The 21,602-nt window shown below is 39.9% G+C and overlaps 1 protein-coding gene and 1 pseudogene across 2 annotated transcripts; one reads left to right on the top strand and one right to left on the bottom strand.

The window, feature by feature from the left end:
* The first annotated feature begins 201 nt into the window (after positions 1-201).
* On the top strand, positions 202-15,547 carry LOC140951573 (uncharacterized). 2 transcript variants are annotated; one of them, XM_073400852.1, is made up of 14 exons: positions 202-413; positions 687-781; positions 1,058-1,131; positions 3,548-3,640; positions 3,854-4,076; positions 4,787-4,934; positions 5,919-6,041; positions 6,920-6,970; positions 7,991-8,199; positions 9,362-9,443; positions 10,245-10,654; positions 10,938-11,181; positions 11,603-13,363; positions 14,424-15,547. In XM_073400852.1, exons 1-14 carry the CDS (start codon positions 350-352, stop codon positions 14,615-14,617), a joined length of 3,771 nt encoding a protein of 1,256 aa, XP_073256953.1. In that variant the 5' UTR covers positions 202-349; the 3' UTR covers positions 14,618-15,547. The 2 variants fall into 2 exon arrangements, with proteins under 2 accessions (XP_073256953.1, XP_073256954.1); XM_073400853.1 differs by lacking the exon at positions 5,919-6,041.
* Positions 15,548-16,710: 1,163 nt separating this feature from the next.
* Positions 16,711-21,252, bottom strand: LOC140953295 (L-gulonolactone oxidase-like; annotated as a pseudogene).
* Positions 21,253-21,602: the final 350 nt, after the last annotated feature.

Here is a 21,602-nt window from a genome sequence, read left to right as displayed (position 1 = left end):
TAGAAAACTACCCTGTTCCAGGAACGCTAGATAATAACAAAGCATTTCTCTTAATAACCTGTTTGCTCGCTCAACTTGGGAACGGACATTAAAAGTAACATAGCAAAACAAATATCTCTCTCCACCCCTCAGGAAACGGAAATGCTCTTCTGTTAAAGTGAGGTACTAGTACGCAAGCGCAGCTCGTTGCAGTTTCCTTTGGTTCAAAATGGACGTTGACGGTGAATGACAGGGACTGAGATTTGTTAAGCTTTTTGGAATGATACAGCCTTTCTTTGAGGTTAAATTCACAAACAGATTAACTTCGTCTCAAGGAAGTTACTGTCCTAACGTTTATCTGAGTTCCTAGATGGAGGTTGCTGAATTGTCAGCAGAGGATAATGTCGTTACCAAAGAAGGGTCGTGGGGTAAAGGTACGCGTTTATTTAAATTGTTCATAATTCGATACAGTATAAATGAGTTAATCTTTTGTGAAACAAAACTTTTGGACTGTTCCTTTCCGTGATTTAATTTTGCCAAAGGCTCGAAAGTGTTGGCTTCTCTCTGTGTTTGTGAAAAAAAAACTACACTGTAAACACTGCGACTTCACCTCTTGAAGTGCGAATATGTCGTATCTGGTTATGCTTCTATAAATAGAAAGACGTTTAACTTATTGTCAAATTTTACTTGGGGTTTCTTAATTCTAGGAAAAACCAGCAAAACTATCGAAGACCTGGCAGTGACAAAGGAAAAGGACGAGCAGGGAAAAGTGAAAAACAAGCCACGTGTTACGTACTCAAAGGTGACAAGTTGTGTACTGATCGAGGAAATTAGGAGATTTTTAAGGGTTATAATTTTGAACTTAAAATCCCCTCTTGTAGTCTAGAAATTAGTCTAGATATGTGTAAAACCTCACAAATTGCTCTATTTTTTGTTACATTAATTGAAGGATAAATAATTCTGAAACCTTGAAATATACGAAGCCTAAGAGTGCATTTCATGTACAATACACAAGCGACGTTGATATAAGCCTCATCACTGTGCTTATTTGTGATGCGATGTTTGATTTTTTTTATAGGAAGAATTACTCAATTTAAGGGAATCTCCAGCCTCAAAACTATGGCCCAGTGTTCTTTCTAATGAACATGCCAGGTTTGATAAACTTATCTTTATAAACCATGCCGAAATGTTAACTCCCAGAATGAAAGATGCCCCTCGGTTAAAAGAATTATTTTTGTCTGTACTGGAAATTTCTTTTTCTAAATTTGCTTATTTAGATTGTTTGATTGGTGGTATATTCAGATCTTTTTTGTATTGTTATTTGCCCAAAAAACTGTCATGATTTTTACGAGAATCTTTTTCCCTGCTATAAATCAATGCAAATTTTGATAATGATAGTTAATAAGTAATGGTAACAGGACTGAGTGGAGTCCAATTCGGTCTGTAATCATACGAGTGATTAACAAAATCGGACGACCGCGTAGCGGGAGACCGATTTGTTTAATCACGAGTATGATTACAGACTGAATTGGACGACACAAAGTTCTGTTACCAATTAATCATAACTTTAACAAAATTTGTGATATAATAGGCTATTTTTTAAATCAAAACACAAGAAATTCGAAATTTTGTTTTGCTAGCAGTGAAAAAAAAAGCCATTTAAGCGCGCACGTGATGGCACGTACTGTCCAATTACTTAGGCATGACACGTACTGTCCTATTAAACTGTCCAATTAAGGCTGAAATCAGGGCAGTTGATAGCCAATCAGATTTGACAATTTTGTTATAGTTAAGATTATAATAATAATTGTTTACCTATTTAAAGGGCATTAAAAATAATACAAAGTGTTCATTGAAATCTACTATGTTCTCGTGAACCTCTCTATGAAAAAAAAATGAACAATTACTTTTTTAATGTTTTTCAATATTATTTTATTATTAAATTTGGACAAATCTTCTCCCTTTCAATTTCTTATGACCAGCATGTCTGAATATACATGTTGTACACTATAATGATATTAGACAATAAGAATTATATTTGGTAAAATGTTTTGGTAAAAAGTCTGGAAAAAGTCTTGAATTTTGGATCAAAAAGTCTGTACAAACCCTTTTTGATACTTAGGACGGGAGTCTGGAATCCCCACAGATTTTACTGGGTCATGACATCATCATCAAAAGGAGATGAGAAAGGGTCTGGGATTAAGATCAGTTGAACCATAGGCATAAGGGCCGGGGTAGCAAGGGGGGCTGCAGCCCCCCCCCCCCCCCCCCCCAAATTTTGGGCAACTCAGATTTTTTGGGTATCTAGAGAAAATTTGGGCAAAGCCAGTTTTTAAAGACATTTCCATGTTATTTTGTTATTTTGAAGAGATAAATATTTTCTATTTTAACCTGAAGTTGGCGTAATAATCCAGTTACATTCACACAAGACAGTGGTTGCATACCACGTGATGAGTTTCTGGTTATTAGGGAAGGGTATCATATGTTGATTTATATATTTATAGCTTTTTATTGTTGGACACTGTACTGCACTGCACTAGCTGGTATGGGCTATTTCCAAAAAACTTCTGCGTAACTTTCTAGAATCATCTCCACTCGTAGAAATGCCAACATGACCATTCAGACCCTATGCTAGTGTCGGAGTGAAGGAATTTTCAACAGTGTATGGCAGATAGCATCAGCAATGGTGTTATTTTGTTGCTATGACAACTCCGAGTTTCGTAAAAACTTGGGCAACTTGCAATAATTTTTGGGGCAAATGGTTTACCGCCCCCTCTGGCAAAAAATTGCCCATACGCCTTTGAGTTGAAGGCACTGCATAATCTTTGGTTATTAGTAGTGTTCAAACTGTAATCACTCACCTGTATATCCAGGGTTCAAACCCACAACCTCTTGCTTTTAAAACCAGTATTCTACAGCAATAGACCAGTCTTATGTTGCACAAAGTCTTTGTTTCAAAGTGAGGCTAATTACAAAGCTATTAATATGTAAATGATTTTATATTCTTATGCAAATAAAACTCTTTTCTTTTTTGCATGAAAGGTTTTGCATTTAGCTTCATTTTGAAAGTGAGAATTTTTGGAACTCAGAAGTGGCTTATTGGTGTCTCAGGGTTGTGTATGCTAAGTCCAAAATAATATGCTTATTGTTTTACTTAACAGGGCCCAGTTGTTCAAAGGCGTTTTTCTTGTATAATTTTCTTTGTTCTTTTTAGAACATCCAATCATCTAAATGTAGACAAGGAATTAAATTGAAGTTGCTTTTTAAGCTTTCATATCTGAAATCAAAGTTAGCACTAATCCTGGGTTATCTTAACCTAGCTTTGAACAAACCAGCCCAGAAAACCAGGTGACTTGTAATTATTTGTTGAAAGCTGGTTTGAATTTATATGTGTGCAGTTCCAGTACTGAACAATGCTAAAATAGCAAAAATCCATCAACACAGCAAAATCTAGCTCTATCCCTCTCACTCTCAGAGAAAAGTAAAGATTTAGAATTGGTCTTGTGAGACTGTATTAATAATAATGTCCTTATTTTTCTAATGCGATTGTATTCCTACTGTTTATTAGAAATGGTATTTGGGATCCTGAGGCTTGGCACCAGTCCTTTGCAAGTGAAAAAAGATGTGCATCCCCTGCAGATGAACTAAAAAAACAATTGCTGTAAGTGAATAGTTAATTATTTCTTCCCTGCTTACAGCCTCTAGATCAAACTATTATGGAAAAAAATGAATCGCTCCCCTGTTCTCCTCAACTTTGACACTTTTGTGTGCTTTTATATAGTATTATTTCAATATTATTGCTTAGGATTTGTATGTCATTCCGAGTAGGAAAATCAATTTTGTGATCTTTTTTGTATATCTATGTTCTCTTCAGGATTGAGGATGGTATCGTGCTGAGTCCCCAACGTCAAAGCTTTGTTCAAGGCTGTCACATTCCTCAGAGTGCTCCTGAGAGAATTCTGCCACAGGAGAGAGGAAAGAGTGGTCTGAGCAGAACAAGTGATCGTGAGAGGGAGGGCAGAAGCAGGCTCACTGGACGGGTGGGCAAGGGCAGATTAGATTATAAAGAACGTCCACCTCTTCAAGAAAGAAACAAGGTGCATTTTTGCTGTTATTTGTTGTCACTGTATGCTTGTTTATCCTCAGTTTGTAGAGCTAGACAGTGAAGGTTTTGTTTTTATTAACTGGGTTCTGATTAAGTGCAGGCAACTAGCTAAAAAAACTGGTTACTTTGAGATCTGGGCTATCTACTTTTGGGGGAATGGGTAAAGTGAGGTAGTGACAGCCTGAAATTGTCTTCAGCACTTGATTGCCAAGCCGCTTACTTTTACATTGTAGCTGTCTACTTTGAAACCTTATGAGAACCTTGATTTATTATTAGTATCATCATATCATCATTATTTTGTATTTGTCTTTTATTTTAATCAAGTTGGTAAGAATCTGGTGTCCATAAAGTGTGGTTCGACTGTAAACTTATGAAGGAAATGCTAGGGAAATCGATTTTGGTTTGTGTTAACGCAAGGTTCAAGTTTAAGTAGGGGTTCAAGTTATCAGGAGTCTACTGTATTTCTATTTGTTTATATATTTTATAATTATTTTGTCCTGAGCACTCCTCCTCATTTGTAAGAATGCATTGATATCCCTATTTACTCTGCCACTCACTTAACTTACAAAGTGCATGAACTAATTTTGATGTTTGCATTGTACAAACTTCACTTGAACTCTATACGAAGGCTCTCAATAAGCTTCCTTGGCAGTAGTATATCAATAATAATTTTACTATTGAGCATGTTTTCACCTCTCTCAGGATTCAGATGAATCATCTGGAAAATACAGAGAAGGAGATGAAAGAGCTGATAGAGACAGAGGTTATGGGAAAGATAAAGATAGGGGGTTTAGAGAAAAGGAAAGAAAGAGAAGTAGAGAAGAAAATGCGCGAGGACGAAATATCCAAGGTAAATAGGCAACATTCAGATTTCTTCTAGAATAATAAAGCTTCTGTTTCTTCTGAGTTACACAACTTCCCTTTGTCTTGAGTTCCCTTCCCTTGAATAATTCACAGTTGTCTTGTATTGGTATTGATAGGGGTCATAACTTTTATGAATAATAATATATTGGTGTGACTACTCGAACCGGGGCACTTGGAAGAAGACTATCCAGTCACAACATTTCTTGGAAACAAAAGCTTTTCAAGTATTTATGCAAAGGAACCAATAAAATTCAAGGTTCAAGCATGCAACCGTTGAAAACTTAAACTCAAACGGTTTGAACTTACTTGACCTGTCAGGAAACAGCCATTTAGGCAATTTACAATTTAATAGCTCCCTTTAACAGGGCTTCTGATATTTCGCTTGGTTGCAGAGCCGCGAAATTTCGTTAAATTCACAAAAATACGCAAAATACCGCAAAATTCGGTAGAAATCTTATCAAATACATGTCTGTACAGCAATTTTGAAACTTGTCTCAGCCACTGGGGGTATTTACTTGCCGTAAACTCGCAAATCTTGTCAAAACTTCGTCACTGAAAGGTGCAAACAACCTTCCGAAACTACCAGGAGTAGATTAGTTGCAAAAAACTGGAGCATATTGTTGTTGAAAAAGTAAATGATGACCTCTGTTAGAAAAACATGAAAAACACTGGTCTGATCAGTGCAAAACCGATCGATTTCTGGCGAAATTTGCCCTGAAAATAACCACAAAATCCATCGTTTTTTTACCGATTGCTTTCCGGCCAAGTTTTTGCCAAAAATTCCCACGAAATTCCTGCGAAATCGGGTGATTTTTCCGTGATTTTGTCCCTAAAAATCCTGCAAAATTTGACTTTTTTTTCCGCGACCTATCAGAAGCCCTGCTTTAAACACTGCACTAACAGATTTCAAGTGTGGTATGAAGTATAAGTTTTAATTTAAAATATTTGCTCTGTTGTTGCACACAAACAGTCAGAAAGAAGCCAACCAAGGAGGAAGCTAATGAAGAACCTGAGTGGTTCACATTTGGTCCGTCAAGTCAGTTTGAAACCATGGAACTAAAGGGATTTGATGACTTGGAAAATCATAAGAAAAGTAAGTGCGTCGAGGACAAAGACCTTATTGGAAATTAAAGAGATAAGAATCCTAACCATGAAATAGGGGGGTTGTCCCTTGAATACAGATGTAGTCTTTCTAGACTCTTTGTTTTTTATGTTGGAGTGCCTTCAGGACTTTTTAGTTCTGAGTTGTTGTCTACGGAAAAAACAGGAAAATATGCTAAAACTGAACTGATTAACGTAATTACATAAAGTTATATCCTTACAACTAGGTAAATAATAGTTAATTAATTACTAATTTACTTACAAATTAGGTAAATGGCAACTGGCAATGTTTCACATCAGATATATAGCGCTTGGAACTGTGGAAACTTTGTACAGAACATTTCTCATCAATGTAACAATTCACTTTTCTGCCCATAGACCATATTACAGCCAAAAGTCAACTGCTAAAATCTGTCAGCACCCTTGGTTGGCGCTATTTCAAAAAACTGAACTTTTGTGACATTCAAGCAGTTCTTACAATCATACGTGATATGCCTGGTGGTTGCTTACCACAAACAGAAAACAAAAGTATATGTCAAATTTTTGGCCTAAAAAAATGAAAGAAAAAACCAGAGTCTAGTTTTCACTTGAAATATTTTTATGAAAGTAGTGGACTAAACTTTCCATTGATTTGCCCACATAACAAATGTACTTTGATATTTTGGGAAAAGATTTTAAAATGTTGCAAATTATAAGCTGAACATTCCATCGGCATATTGGTTTTATTGTCTCTGTAAAATGTTGCTTCAATGTTTTGTTATTTATCTATAAGAGCATAAGTAATGGTATTCCTCTATTATTATATTGTAGTGAAAACTGTTCTTTATACGAACGAAACTTTTATATTATCATATAATATACTTTATCTAGGTCAAGAAAGACGCAAATCTGCGTCTGAAGAGATCAAAGCAATTTTGTCAGGTAAAACAAGCATTAAAAAGATAATATCAAATTATTTAATATTGACCAGGGTTGTCATTAAGAGCCAGGGGCCGGGGAGTTTCCCCGGCTACTAAGAGAGTGGCCCCCGGCTACTTTTATTGGAAAATAGAAGAAAAATAGAACCCAAAGAAATCCCTAGCCGTTTGATTCCCCGCCTACTTGTTGTATTTACCCAGCAACTTGAAATCTTAGTGACAACCCTGTTGACTTTATGGAGTAGCATTGCTGCTTGAATGTTTTGAAGCTATCTAATGTTACAATAACTTAAAGAATTAAGGCCACAGGAAGTTGAAGATACTTTGGGCGTGAAAAATGAAATGAGGCAGACTCCTGTACTTGGCATTCCCTTAATCTGTTAGACTGTGTTCCATGTTTTCATTGTTCTGGATTTGAAAAAGCTAAAAGGTTGGTACGTTTTTAAAGAAGCATGTCGAAAGGAAACTCCTAAGATGTTTCCTGTTAAGCTCTACAAAAAATGTTCAGAAAGTCCCCAATATTTAAGAACAATATCTAGAGAAAATAAAAATTGCTAATTAAAACCTTATATTTTCCAAATTAACAAGAACCAAAGTAAGACACTACAAAAGAAACATTAATAAACAGACATATAATTCCATTCACAGAAGCAACAGTTGTAATAACATTAAACAATGGGATGTTACACTGTAAACAGGCCATTCATTAGATATTGGAGACTAGAGAATTCTCTGTTTACTACACATAATTCTCCAGCTAACGTTTGGTAGCCTCTGACTATTTTTTTACTCAGACGTGGAGCCTCTCTCAAAATATTCCCCTGTAGTGTTACACCTTTCTTCTGCTACAAGAATTATTAATGAAAACCCTGTGTAAATTATGGAACCAAAAAACAATAAGACCTTGTCTGTTCAGAAGCCATTGCACAAGTAACATCATTTTTCATGGACTAATAGAAAACAGCTTCCACTCGCAAATCAGAGAAATTCAAACTATCTGACTTTTGCATTTGTTTTGTTTCAGTGGGGAAGAATTGCCCGGTTAATGGTGAATTAAACAGATCATCACGTGAAACAGCTGGTAGTCTATCTCAAGGCAGTGCAACAGATAAGACAGGGACAGAGACAAAGGCTAGTCCAGCTTCTTGTGATGACAGCAAGCAACCGGCAACCAAACCTTTTGACATTAATGACTTCTTTATGAGTGACAGTCTCATTCCTTTCACTGGTGGAGTAAGTTATTCAACTATTTAAATTATTGAACGAGGGAGGCTGAGTATGATGTGAAGAATTATGCAGGTCAAGAATAGTTCATCATAATTCTTCACAGCATACGAGTGTAATTTCTTAATTGTTGTATTATTCCATGCTAACTGGTTGCGAAGAATAAGCTGGGGGATTTGCCCCAATCAGAATTGGCAAAATATTTTCAGGAATAAATAATAATAGATAAGTTGAATATTTTTATCTACTTCTCTTCACTGGTCATCATGGTGGATAATAATTATGATGTTTTCTTGGGAATCCCTTGGCATGTGATTAGGGCTTCCTGTGATACATTATTATTTTTAAGAGAACTATTGTAATGTGTAGTTCCAGAAAATATCTATGGTCCCACCCTCCACAGAGGGCACTTTTTTAAACCCTGCACCCCCTATAATTTCCATTCTAGGGGGTCCTTGTCATACCCCTCCCCCTGGAATTTCCATGATTTTCCCACATGGGTGGTAACCCCTTAAGAAATATTGCCATCAAAAATGCTGTTTCATTATACTTCAATGCTAAAGATAAATATTTCTGCCATCAACTGAGAAAAACATTTTTGTTCACATTAATATAGTATGTATAATAGCGGTCTCATTGCTTGACCTCTTCAATTTTGCTTCGTTGCTTATTTTCTTAGCTAATAATGGTCAGTCTCTGGGAAACATACTGAGGCATTACCTTAGACTACATTATAATGATCCCATCTTAAGAGAAGCAGCTGCATTCAAACTAAACACACTTAGTGATGTTTAAAGGAGAACATGTCTTCTATATCTTACTTGAAAACAATTCTTACTTGAAACCCATCAGAAAAAAAAACCGCTAGAACCATCCGCCATCCCCTATGAAACTGCCTCCTTTTTGGAGTGCCCCCCCCCAACCCCCATCAAAATTTATATTGCCCTTCCTGGGAGGGGGGTATGGATAATTTCTAGGACTACACAGTGTTGATTAATGATGGGTTATTTTCGACGAAAAGCACTAATTGTTATTCAATGTAATTTATTTATAGTTATTTTACTTCAGCTATTTTTGTACACAGATGGCTTCAAATGTAAACTGTTTTTTTATTGTTTGAATTGTGACGTTTATTTGATTTTGACAGTCTTTGTGTACTATGTGATTTCAGGTAGACCAAACCAGTAGTAGATTCTGTCAGTTTTTTGGTCAACCAGGGAGTAACTACAGCAGCAGCAGAAGTGGAAGTGCAGGTTGATGTTAAACCCTTTCTCCTTCACAATTCGTAAAAAATTGACAAAAAGTTCAAATTTTCATTTTGTAAAATTCCGAAATCAAATAGTACCATTTGAAAGTCAAAGATCTGCCAACATGATTTCATTTACATGGTCACGCCACAGGATTTTGTCAACAGACTTTAAGTTCGAACCACTGCACAAGACTCCATCATTCACTCAAGGAGTGAAAGGGTTATTAAGGAGCTGTGTCAGTAAAAAATTCATCAGCCCAAATCACTAGGAGCCACAAGGACCTGGCCAGCAAATTATGTAAAACGTAAAAATAAACACTTAAAACAGAGGCAAGTTTTAATAACACAGCAAACACGAGTCATGGTTCAACTCAAGCTAATTAAAAAGCTACTTTTCCCAGCTGGACCAACAAACAGACTAGCATCATCATCATCATGATCATCATCATTTTTAATTGCCATTTTTTCAGTTTGGTGCACCAGGTTTACAACTACATTTCGTCAGGGGAGGAGACCTCAAGATATTACCAGACTTCACGTTGAAGAAAGTTCTGTCTTTTATTATGTCCAAATTACATGTTAGTTAAATTCTGGCAATAAATTTGGAAGTAAGGGAAAATCTAGTCCCTTATCTGTGAGGAGACGAAACGAGCGTGGTAAAGGTTTCATAGGGATGTTAGGATGTTGTTGAGCATGACAACATTTCGGGCGACATAACTCAGCATTTCGGGTGACTTGACTAAAAATTTCTGGCAACTTGACCGTGAACCTTACAAACTTTATTTATTGTTTGTCTGTCTGCCAGGACTCTCCAGTGGCGGTGCTAACACTCCTCGTACACCGTCACCAGCGCCAAACTACCTGTTCACTCCCATTACACCTTTAGCAGACGACAGCATTGAATCTCAAAGCCTTGCAGCCATGCTTCAGAAATCTCAGGTTAATGTCCAGCCTCTGCTAGATGAAGTCATGTCATCGGAAAAGGATGCAAACAAGGTGATGGGCTCAGTTCGAGCTGAGGATATCGAAGCTGATATCAACAAAGACAGTAAAAGCTCTTTGAAGAAGAAGGAGATTATTGATGCTGAGCACAACAAGGAGAATATTAGTAAAGGCGGTGAAACGTCCAATAAACCTGAGCAAATGGTGGCATTTAACATGCTTGTTGAGAAGATGAAGTCATCAGGGACTCTCCCAGAGAAACCTCAACCCGCGGTGAGTAGGATTTCTTCTACCATACTCAACACAAGAAAGTCTTTCATTGCGGTCAAACCGCAATTTACTTTAAAGCCGAGATTAACCTCTAATTTAATTGGTCCCCTATGGGTCGCAGCTCCTTTGTTTTCGGTCCAGGTTCCATTGTCTTTGTTCCAATTTGGTCGTTCATTGTCTTTTTAACCAATCCTGTGAGGTCCTCTGAGAGCTGCATGGTCGTCCAAAATCACAGAGACGGCCAGACCATTGCACTAATTCAGTTCTTTCTTTATTGAACTCAAAGATCTCTGGTCTGCCAGCCCGTTTGCTTCCAAGACCTCCATCTCCCAAGAGGAAGACTCCCAGACATTCTCCATCTCCACTTGTTGATTTGAGGAGATCTCCATCTCCTACTGAGCTGCTTAAAATGATGACCATGACTGCACCGTTGTCTGACCCTAGACCGCCGTCGCCACCCCAAGTAGTGCCACAGATGAACAGACCCCCTTCTCCTCTTGAAATGTTCCACAAGATCAATAATTCTGTTGGTGAGTCTTGTAATGCTTTATCACCTGGGCCGGGTTGTTTAGAGCTGGGTTAAGATAACCCAGGGTTAGTGCGGAATTCGAATCCAGATTTGAAGCCTTAACACCAAATTAAGTTTAGTTCATTTGGTGTACATTTTGATGATTGGATGCTCTATACAGAAAATTATCCGAAAAAATACTTTTGAACAAATGAAAACGAAACCCAGATAAAAATTTAACCCCGGGTTAGCGCTAATCGGCCTTCGAACAACTGGGCCCAGAGTAATAAATCGAATTGGTTCTGTTGTGATGAAGTTATTTGACCAAGCTAATAGATGGCCTTTAATGTTTTAGAGTACTTCTTTTGACATTTTATGACTTCTAATGAGTGTTTAGCCATCCGCCCCTTGGTGATCAATTTGCTTTTTATTTTTCTTTCTAGTTGCCTCTCCCCAAGAACTGTTTTCATCTCCAATGCTCCGTAGATCCCCCTCTCCTCTTGCCATGCTGGCTCAACAGCGGCAGAGTCCTCCCCTGGGGTTTGGCGCGGTTAACTTGCAGATGGTACCACATCAAGTAAAACCGGTGTATCAAACGCGACGTCAGCCGACTAGCGTGCCACCCAGGGTTAATCCGCAAACAGTAAGGAGACAGCAAGATAGACATGTTACTCCGGGAGGCCCGCCTGAACAGCGCGGCCACACAATAGTGAATCCTAAGACAGTGTCTTCTCAGTCTGCCAGCCCACGCATCATTGATCGCTCCTTTATGCCAACCTCTGTCATGAGAAAGATCCACCAAGATCGCATGGACCAAAAGACGCCAAAGAGCGAGGCGAAAACATTGGACCCGGATCATTGTAGGGAAAAGTATATAATACCAGAGGAACAGAACTCTGTAAACAGGAACGATTTGAGTGCTCCAGGAACTGACAGCACGCTGCCAGTTGGATATTCGCCTCGATCAAGGCCACTTGTACAATCTGAAATTGCTGGAGATCCCTTTAAAGGTGCGCTGTTTCAAAGGCACCAAGAGGTAAACCAGGCGTCACTGCAACAAGACCTTCTTGGCTCACCCAGGTCAATTAAGTCAAATGAGGCCCTCTTGACCCAGGATGGTTCACCCGTGTTGCAGAAGCCAACTGCCTTCAAACCTTTGCCAGGATCTCCCCAAATACCGTTTTCTAGCCTCAAAAGTGGCGTTAACTCTGACCCTGCATTCCCTCTGCATTTATTTAACCAAAATGCGGGATCACCCGCAAGACCGGCAAAGACGCTTCCTCATTCAGCGCCTTGCACGCCTCAGAGGCATCCGTTAGTTGACAAAACAGCTTTGTTGTCACCTCAGCAGTTGATGTCAAAAGGAATGATGACAAGAGATGATGGCAATAAGCCTCTAGCGGGGCTATTCGGGCAAAGCGGCAGCTCCATTGAAAGCCCCTCTAAAAGTGTTCGAGGTGGCATCACAAAAGTGGTAGGCATCAATGACGGAAGGCCACTTACTCATTCATTTGAGCAGCATGCACACGGTTCTACAGACAGTGTAGCTTCCATTGAAGATGCAAAGAGGGGTGAGAGTTTATTAGGCGCTCACCTTATGTCTCAAAACGGTCCAAACAACATGAGTGTCCAGAGGATGAACAGCGATGAAGTGACAACTCGGCACGAAGGTTTGCCTCTTAACCATCCATCACATAGGATTCATGGAGGAGGGACAAGGCCCACACCAATTCATCAGGCCCCAAGACAATTTCATGGTCCACGTCCATCCCCACATTTACTAAATGGAAGAATGTCTCCGTCTGGCATGCCAGTGATGCACGGACATCCGGGGCAAACCCCGTTTAACTCCCCCATGCCGGGTATGGGAATGCCCCCTAGATCCGCTATGCTTCCTGGGATGATGCCACCGCATATCCACCCAGCCTACTTGAGGATGATGTCTTCCGCAGGGTCGCCCCCGGTGGCAGTGCCCTCACCAGGAATGAGCCCATTAGCCATGAGGATGCAGCAGATACCTCCACAGTCAGCTGGGAGGTACCCTATGATGTCAGGACACCATCCAGCTATGTTGTATGGGGGGCGCCCCTCACCAGGTTACCCAGCCGTAAACCCTGCAGCAGCAGCGGCAGCGGCAGCCATGATGGGTGCACGCTCCTCCCCTCATATCCCCCCTCAGTCTGGCCTGCAGCAAGGTAGACGAGGTGAGTTATTTTCGTTCTTTTCATGATAGCCTGAGTTAAACAAACAAAGCATTCCTTGTGTCACGAAAGTGGGGATGAAAGAGGTTATTTTGCGGTGATGATGGAAGTGGGTTCTTTGTCGGTGGAACTTCGACCTTTAAAATAAGCGAGATTGAGACTAAGTAGTCAGCACATGTAAAATAAAAATTGATTTATGTGTTTTTCCTTAGTTCTTACATTAACTAGTGTCCTGCAAGGGTCAAACGGGGTTGTAAGGATTTAATTCCCTCGTTGTCCGGTTAAAGACAGTGAGCTGAAAGTTCCTACAGCATTTAACACTAACCGTAATGCTCTAAATTCGCTCGACCATTGCGTAAAGTACCGGTATGCTCAGAGTCAGGGATTATGCGTTTGGGAAAAGTGTTTATCCTAGGGATTCAGGCGTCCGCTCTCAGTCCTCAGACTCAACCCTCTTAAAAAGTTTGTTTTTTTTTACTTGACTGCTGTGCCGTTGCCTTTTCATTAATTTGATAAAGCTTACATAACGGTGTTACGAGCGTGGACGACTGAAGGGCGTTGTGTAAAGACGTTGCGTGCGTTATGTCATTCCAGAGACTTAAAAATCCCATTTAAATCACTTAAACGGTTCAAACCGCAATCCAACGAAGAGAGGAGTGTAGGTTCTATTTCTTGTACGTTTTTTTTGCGTTCCAATTGACTAGAGCCATATTAGTGAATGTTGTAAAATTTTCCCGCACGATTTCAGTACCCCATTCCGAGGTACTTATAACCTTTGAAATGAGCGTGCTGGCATCAGGCCCCGGTTGTTCTAACGTTGGATAGCGCTATCCAACGGATAAATCACTATCCAGCGGATAAGTATTACGGAAATCAATTACGCTTACCGCTGGATAGTGATTTATCCGGTGGATTGCGCTATCCAACGTTTGAACAACCGCGGCCAGGAGCATTACAGGGTCACATGTACTATCGTTATCAACGTGTAGTTTGTAGTCGTTTTCAATAGCGACTTAAACTTGGGAAGTGTACTTTACCTTATGTATTGAACTCCTTTTTTCAGGTAACAGTCCAGTTATGAATCTTCCCACACAAAGTCATTCCCCAGCGGGAGGAGGTAATGTCCTGTCCAAATGGTTCGGAGAAGACGTCCTTCAGCAGGTTCAACCTGGTCAGCGGTCAGCTACCCCTGACTTGGCAAGGAAAGTGTTATCTGTTGAAGAACTTGAGCGACAGCATGCCGCGGCTATGAATTGACTGTATGGGCGCACCGTAGCGCATTAATGTTTATGTCAGTAGTATCAAACCAGAACAAAAAACTTGTAAAATTGCGGACTCAAAAGATAAACCCAGACACAAGAGAAGCTGGTGTATCGATGTCTCACTTAAAGTTTTGTGCGAACTGTAGAATATTCTCTCAGCATGAAATTGATAACTTGTCCTGTGGTTCTACGTTTTGTCCACTTGTGTACATGAAATTTAAAACATTTCTGTGTTATTAATGAAATGTGTTGGGCATAGTCCTTAGCTTTTTGTCGTGACTGTCTTGTTCCGCTTTGTTACACAATCAAACAACAGATTATTTATTTGTATAGCATCAATCTCTGTTCTCTGCTATTGACTATAAGTTATTTCTTGTATATAAATGCGACGGATGTTTTCACTTTACATTCATGTACTTATTAGCAGTGGGGGCTCAGTTTCTGAGTTTGTTATTTAGAAATTCGGCAGGCTTCCGCAGTTTGGCTACTGTAAATTTTGAGAAGAACCACTTTAATACCTCTTGAGATTTATTATGTAGCGTTAAAATTTCAGAATTAATATTCCGTTGTTTCCAGTTCCGCAGGCGTGGTCGTAACCTACCCATGAGTCACTAATTGTGGTCAGCTCTTTTTTTTTTCGCTTGATCCTTTATTGATGGCCTTACTATTGTCGGTTTGTGGGAACAGAGTTAGAAATTAAGGTAGAAGACTATTTGGGTAAGTGTTCTTGTAGTAAATGAATCATTTTTACAAAAAAACAACATTGAAAAGCTGAGCAAGTAAGCTCACAAAATAAACTGAGAGGTGTCAGCTGACTCAATCTTGGAATGTTTTGGTTGTAATAAAAGAAATATAACTGTTTTCTTTCGGTCGACCTTCTCTATTGTAGAGGAAATACGAATAAACAAAATCGCTTGTTCAGGCATTCAAGTCACTTTATTTTCGTGCGATTTTATTGGTATGCGTAGACAAAGATTTCCGAGTGCCTTGTTCGATTAGATGATTGGAGAGACTATTTGTGTTCCATTATAATCTCTCACTCACCCATCAAACGCTGTCTAAATTGTTTTGCAAGACAAGAACGGGCAAAGAAGAAGAAGAAACATTCACAATCACTGTTTTGTGCTACAACACTCAGCTACAGTGAAACGGGGCACAAAAGCGTACACCTTGTGTTGCACATTGCTGCTAAACGAGTTGAAAAGCGATGTTGCGCGTGTTACCACGCAAGTGTTGATACCTTGGCTTAGGGGAGGGGCAGGTGGGCAGTTTCCCGGAAACGTATAGTGATCCAAACAAATTAGGCTGTTGCAAGTTGCGAAAACTTGTTGCAGAGAGTAGTTCTTTTTTTCAACAAACACTGCAAGACAGGTTTGCTTGTTGTGGGTGGTAAACTCGTGCAGCAGACACGACATGTTTCGAAACCGGAAACCTCTACACAGTGATAAATACAGTGGTCTTATTTCCCTATTCCTAGGCGTTAAAATGGAAGACAAGTTTCCTTTTTAACGTCCTTCCTGTCCTTAATTTTCACAGCAACGAAACATCAAATGCTTGAAAGAAAGGAGAAAAAAAATTGCACAAAAGAATCAGTTCGGATATTTACAGTTTTATTCAATTCATTGCTTTAGCTACGCGTTGTCCAAGTTCTCAGCACATTCACCATCCATGCCTAAAATTCAATCCATTCCTCTACTTTTCACGGGATCACTTAAGGTCCGTTTCGGGAATCATTTGCCGTCTAAAGATCATTTGCTGTTGGGGATCATTTGCGGTACTCTACAGTACTTCAGTTAAATTGGCCTTACTTTACTAAGTTACGCGCCATCAACTTAATTTTCTCCTTTTTAAACAAATCTGGAATACATGCAAGAAAATGCCATGCTAGGTTAGGCTTGTAAAGAATTCACACTTCACACTTTCTTAGACTACCACATCCTCGAATACTAGATGTGAAGTCACTACTACTACTATAGCACTAGCATGGGCAGACGAGACGAAGTTCCCTACAAAAACATTCAACTGCTTTTTTAAAATTCCCTTGTCGTTAAGCCAAGAAAGCTGCCAAAGGAAGTTGAACGTTTGTCTCTAGGCAGTAGGCTGCTCGTTGAAAGCATGAAACAAATTAAAACCCATTTTGTTTGTAAACTGATTGTCAAACTGTCCTCCCTTGTTAAACATTCTGTACACGTCTCGCCACTTGTGCAACTTCTCATTGTCGTAGAGAGCGCGGATCTTCATTTCGTTAAGCCGGTTATTCTTTCCCCAGTGTGGTCTTGCCTTGAATTTTTCAAAGAGTTTGTTTTCCACCACCTCTTGAATCTTTTCAGTTCCGAAAGCTCCGGGGAGGAATGGTACCTAAAGTGATGCACAGTAAAAGAGTTTTTAGAGTGTTGTTACATGACGTCACGTCCGACATATTCGTGTCCCAAAACAAAACGGCGGCCATGTTGGTGCCCCAAACCAATCCTTTGAATGTTGTACCTTTCCTCATGTAAATACTTTCTTTTGTTCCAATAAATTTGCATAGCCTTTTGACACGTCAGTGAAAAGGCTCTATTAAGCCAGCGTGAGGTCCAAACTCAACTTTTAATGCCACCTCGTTTCCTCCCTACCCACCCACAATGGAGCACGGTCCTGAAACCCCCCTTTTCATTTCATTGCTGTCTCTTCCTTCAGCCAATCAGAGTGTGGGATTTGCTATAGCTTGAATACATTCAATTATCTCAAAAACAAAGAAAGGGATCTATCTGTCTTGTAGAGAATCAGAGAAAAGGACAAAGGAACGACAGGGACCCAAATCTTGGTGTCGGTTTTAGGGAGGTGTCCACTGAAAGATAGTTGACTGTGATTTTACTAACGTTACAATGAGCCCATGATCATGACAAACTCTAATCCCTTAAAATCGCTCACAATATCCTTTCTGAAATAGCACAGATTAGATACGTCATTTTGCAGTTAAACATACATATTGTATGGCCTTCCTGTGCTCTCACGTCAATATAACAGTTATGTTCATTGGTACTGCTTCCGTCAGGTCTAAACATGCTAGCTGGGCTCAAAAACAGATCATCGGTCTTCACTAATCTCACATATACAGGCAGCAAAGAGTTCTGCATGTGCCTGTGTGCGTAATCTTGAGCCAACTCTATAACCGTACCCAGGGCACTATTCAGGTCCTTCAAGGGCAAACACCATTCCGCGGTGGCCACGCTTATTAAAAAAAGGAGGAACAAGCATATAAACATACTGTTTCTTCATGTCAAATGATGCTGTAGCTAAACACGAGGAACGCGTTTAATGGAGACATCAAAAAAACAAGCCTGCAAAACCAACAACAACGAGAAAAAACGGTGAACATCCGTACTTTAGAAATTTTAAAAGGTTTCTGAGGACAATTTTCGTATACAAATGTCTGCTGGCTACTACCACGTATATCGGTTAAAATATATGTCTTACTAGTTAATTGACTTGTCTAATTATTTTAGTCTGTTTTCTTTCTTTTGGATTTTTAACCCTACTTTGATCTTCAATAAGAAAACATACTTGAGATACTCGAACATTTCTTTGATGTGTTGTTAAAACTCATTGATGATGAAGTGTTGAAACAATGTGAAAATACATGCCGGTATGTACATAAAAAAACGAGGACATTTGTTAGCGGATATTGTCCGTGCATATTTTTGACTGAGCAAATTAAACGGAGGCTGTAGCTGGCTAAAGTGGTTTCTATCCCTAAACACAAAAATAATGAATTTGTCCGTGTTCAATACTCAGTTCTCAGTTTACAATATACTTGGGGAGGAAACTAAATTTACAAGCGTAACAAGCAATTTAAAAAACGGGGAAATATACCACCTGGAGGATATCACTAGTAAGTAGAATCCAACTAGTGGTCTATTACCAATGCTGCGTTCTGATTGGTTGAGCTACTACTAGGCTATATGTCATAGCCCACTAGTACTCGTTTGCTGTTTTTGGTGTTTTTCCATTTTTTCTTTGACGGTGCGAAAAGCGCGGGCTCTTTGGTGGCAAAAAAGGATTAAGTCCAGCTTCAACTAGCTAAATTTTTTTTATTCTCGGTATTTTTGACCAACTAGTTGGATTTTACTAAAATAATTATTTCTCTCGCCCTCATGGCCTCTGAGTCAATAGGCCATTCGGCCTTCGGCCTCATGGGCTATTGACTCAGAACCAATTCGGGCGAGAGGAATAATTGTTAAATAATCTGCAATTGGTGAGTCGTGGAATGTAGGTCGGGCAGCAATCGGCGCATGTCTGGAGACAAGAAGCCGTGCAGTCTGTCTGCATGCAGCCTATATCCGTTATTCCTCTACCTCCACAACAATTGCAACGGCATGAGCAGCAAGTAGAACACGTAGGCGACCTGTCTGTTCTCTTGGCTTTCAAGTAGGCCATGTGGATTTGCTTGTTAATCCTGAAGAAAAACAAGGCAAGAGGATAATTAATTTTCCCATAGGGTGCCTCATTTTTTAAGGTCTATACCGTAGGTAAGTGCGGCGTAAAGGCTATGGTTTTTTATCGCTTCGGTCTGAAATTCGGATCAGATTTTTTAAATAGGGTAACGTTTTGTGCTCTGTGTGAAAAGGGTCCAGAAATGGGACATTTTGTATCATTTCGTCCCTTGAAAACAGTCAGTCCTGCCTGAAAGAGGGTAGGAAAACGCCCTAATATTTTGGTTCGAAATTGGACAAATGTCGCACATCCCAATTAAATTTTCCAGAGGTAATCCCCGAGTTAATAACACCAGTGACTTACCCTTGTCCTATTGGGTATGGATTTACAAAAAACGAGAAGTATTCTCCTTCCTCTTGTTTTCTATACATTTCAGCAAAGGATTGAGGGACCTCGAAATCCTCTATTGAAGTCCAGGGTAGATATACCACGGTTCTGATCTCCTCGAGATTGTACACGGGAACACAGCGGTATGTAATAGAGTAAATTATCCCCAAAGAACCAAGTCCCACTGCACAGGCCTTCAGTACATCGTCACTGTTTATCTGGATAGGGTCATCTCCATACTTGGCATTGTCAACCTTTTCTTGGCAGTCTTGTATGGTTTCGTTTCCGCCACGCACCTTCACTTGGATTCCACCAGAAATGATTAAATGAAGGCCCACTACTAAAGTTGACTGAAAAAAGACATTTGAGTCTGACGTCTGACAGTGTGCTAGCCTTTAAGTGGTGGTGGTATGTATTGGGGGAATGGAGGCGCAATTACAACCTTTTTTCCACGGAAATTTTCCTGTCCTCATTCGGCCAACTAGCAGACTAGAGACCCTGCATGGCAAGGAAGTTGGGGCAGTTATGAATGCCGTCACTGTAGGCACACTTACGATCATCATATCTCGGAAGACGCAGAGATATTTTCAGCCCAATTATATCAATATAATAACAATAATATTTATTCAGGGAGCCCACTCGTCTTAGTGGTTTTCAGTGGGGCCCTGCAATTTTATACTATCTATCTCTCTCAGTCCTCCGCAAAGCCTTCCTCGTGTCAAAGGGAGGCTCCCACGCGCGCTTAATATTTTTGGAAGCCCTGCGGGAACCCGTGCGGAGGAAAGAGACCATCCATGGTAGCATTTGTCTCCCGAGACGCCAACCATTCCGCTGCGGCAGGGAGCAGCCACAGGCACTAATGTTTAAAACCCCGTCCCAATTTTTCACTGCTTATCAAAGAGCTGAAACACCTTACCATGATTCCACTGAAAATCCCTGATCCGTGAGTGGAAGTGTTCGCCACACCTCCAACTGTTTGGCCAGCGTAATTCCCCATCATATTAAGCGCCAGGCCATGTTTCTTGTCCAGTTCCTCAACGAAATCAACAACGAGCTTCCCAGCCTCGACTTCGACGTCAATACCTTCCTCGTTTGCACTGACTGCTTATGCTTATGCTTATGCGATAGTGAACACCGGGCTTACAATCTCTGCAGTAGCCTGCGAAAACATCCGTTTCTCCTCGCTCTTCGTCGCTGGGGACGTTTCGCGCGAAACGTCCCCAGCGGCGAAGAGCGAGGAGAAACAGATGTTTTCGCAGGCTATCTCTGCAGCGGAATATCGAAGAAAAGCTTTTCTTGTTTTAATTACTCGTTAAGTCGTTCGTTCCTGTTGAAACACTTTTGAGAGACCGCTACATGAGGGAAGTATGCTCGGCTAAGTACGTTATTTCTTGTTTTATTAAAGTGAGTGCTCCAGACACTTTAATAAAACAAGAAGTAACTTACATAGCCTACATACTTAAATATTTACATCGACACATATCGTAATGCTATTAATACCAACTTAACAATATACGCATTGGCTCTCATCACACCTTCATTCAGTATTTTTTTGTTTATTTAATCAATATATTTTTATCGCTACATACCACCATGATGTTCTACTTGATACATATCTTTGTCGTCGTTAATTCCGTGAAGTTCTTCCGGCAAACTGTTAACGCGCGTGGTCTGGGGGAGGAATAGATGTACGAGGGGCTGGACCATTTCCGATCCGTCATAGTTGTACCAGACTCGACGCCCGGTGTATGTGCAAAAACGAATGCATGGGAAGATACATTGGTAGGACCAACGCAAGTTGTAACAACAATCAATTCTGTTGCCCATGGTTTTGGTCCTGTAAAGAACGTGAACTGGGGCATCACAATTCTGTAAGAGCTGACTACTGAATTCAGGAAGTACGAGAAAGAAGGTCTACCATCAATTATGTAATTATTAGGCCCAGTTTAAAAGTCGAATTTCATATGTGCCGACGTTATTCCTATTTAGTCGACTAGAATAGTTAAATAAGGCATTTGATTCAAACGTCGCATTTAACTTTCGGAGGGATGAAAAACGAGCTCCCCTAAAAACGCCTGCGTGTGAGGCTAAATTTAACTCCGTTATTTCTCAATATTCCCAGTAATATAATAATAATTTAATAAAATTCATGCATTCAGTTCGGCACATGTGAAATG

This window comes from Porites lutea, chromosome 11 (genome assembly GCF_958299795.1).
Source record: "Porites lutea chromosome 11, jaPorLute2.1, whole genome shotgun sequence".
In the NCBI taxonomy this organism is placed as follows: Eukaryota; Metazoa; Cnidaria; class Anthozoa; order Scleractinia; family Poritidae; genus Porites; species Porites lutea.
The sequence above is the reverse complement of the archived record's forward strand: the minus strand, read 5'-3'. Positions and strand labels throughout refer to the sequence as shown.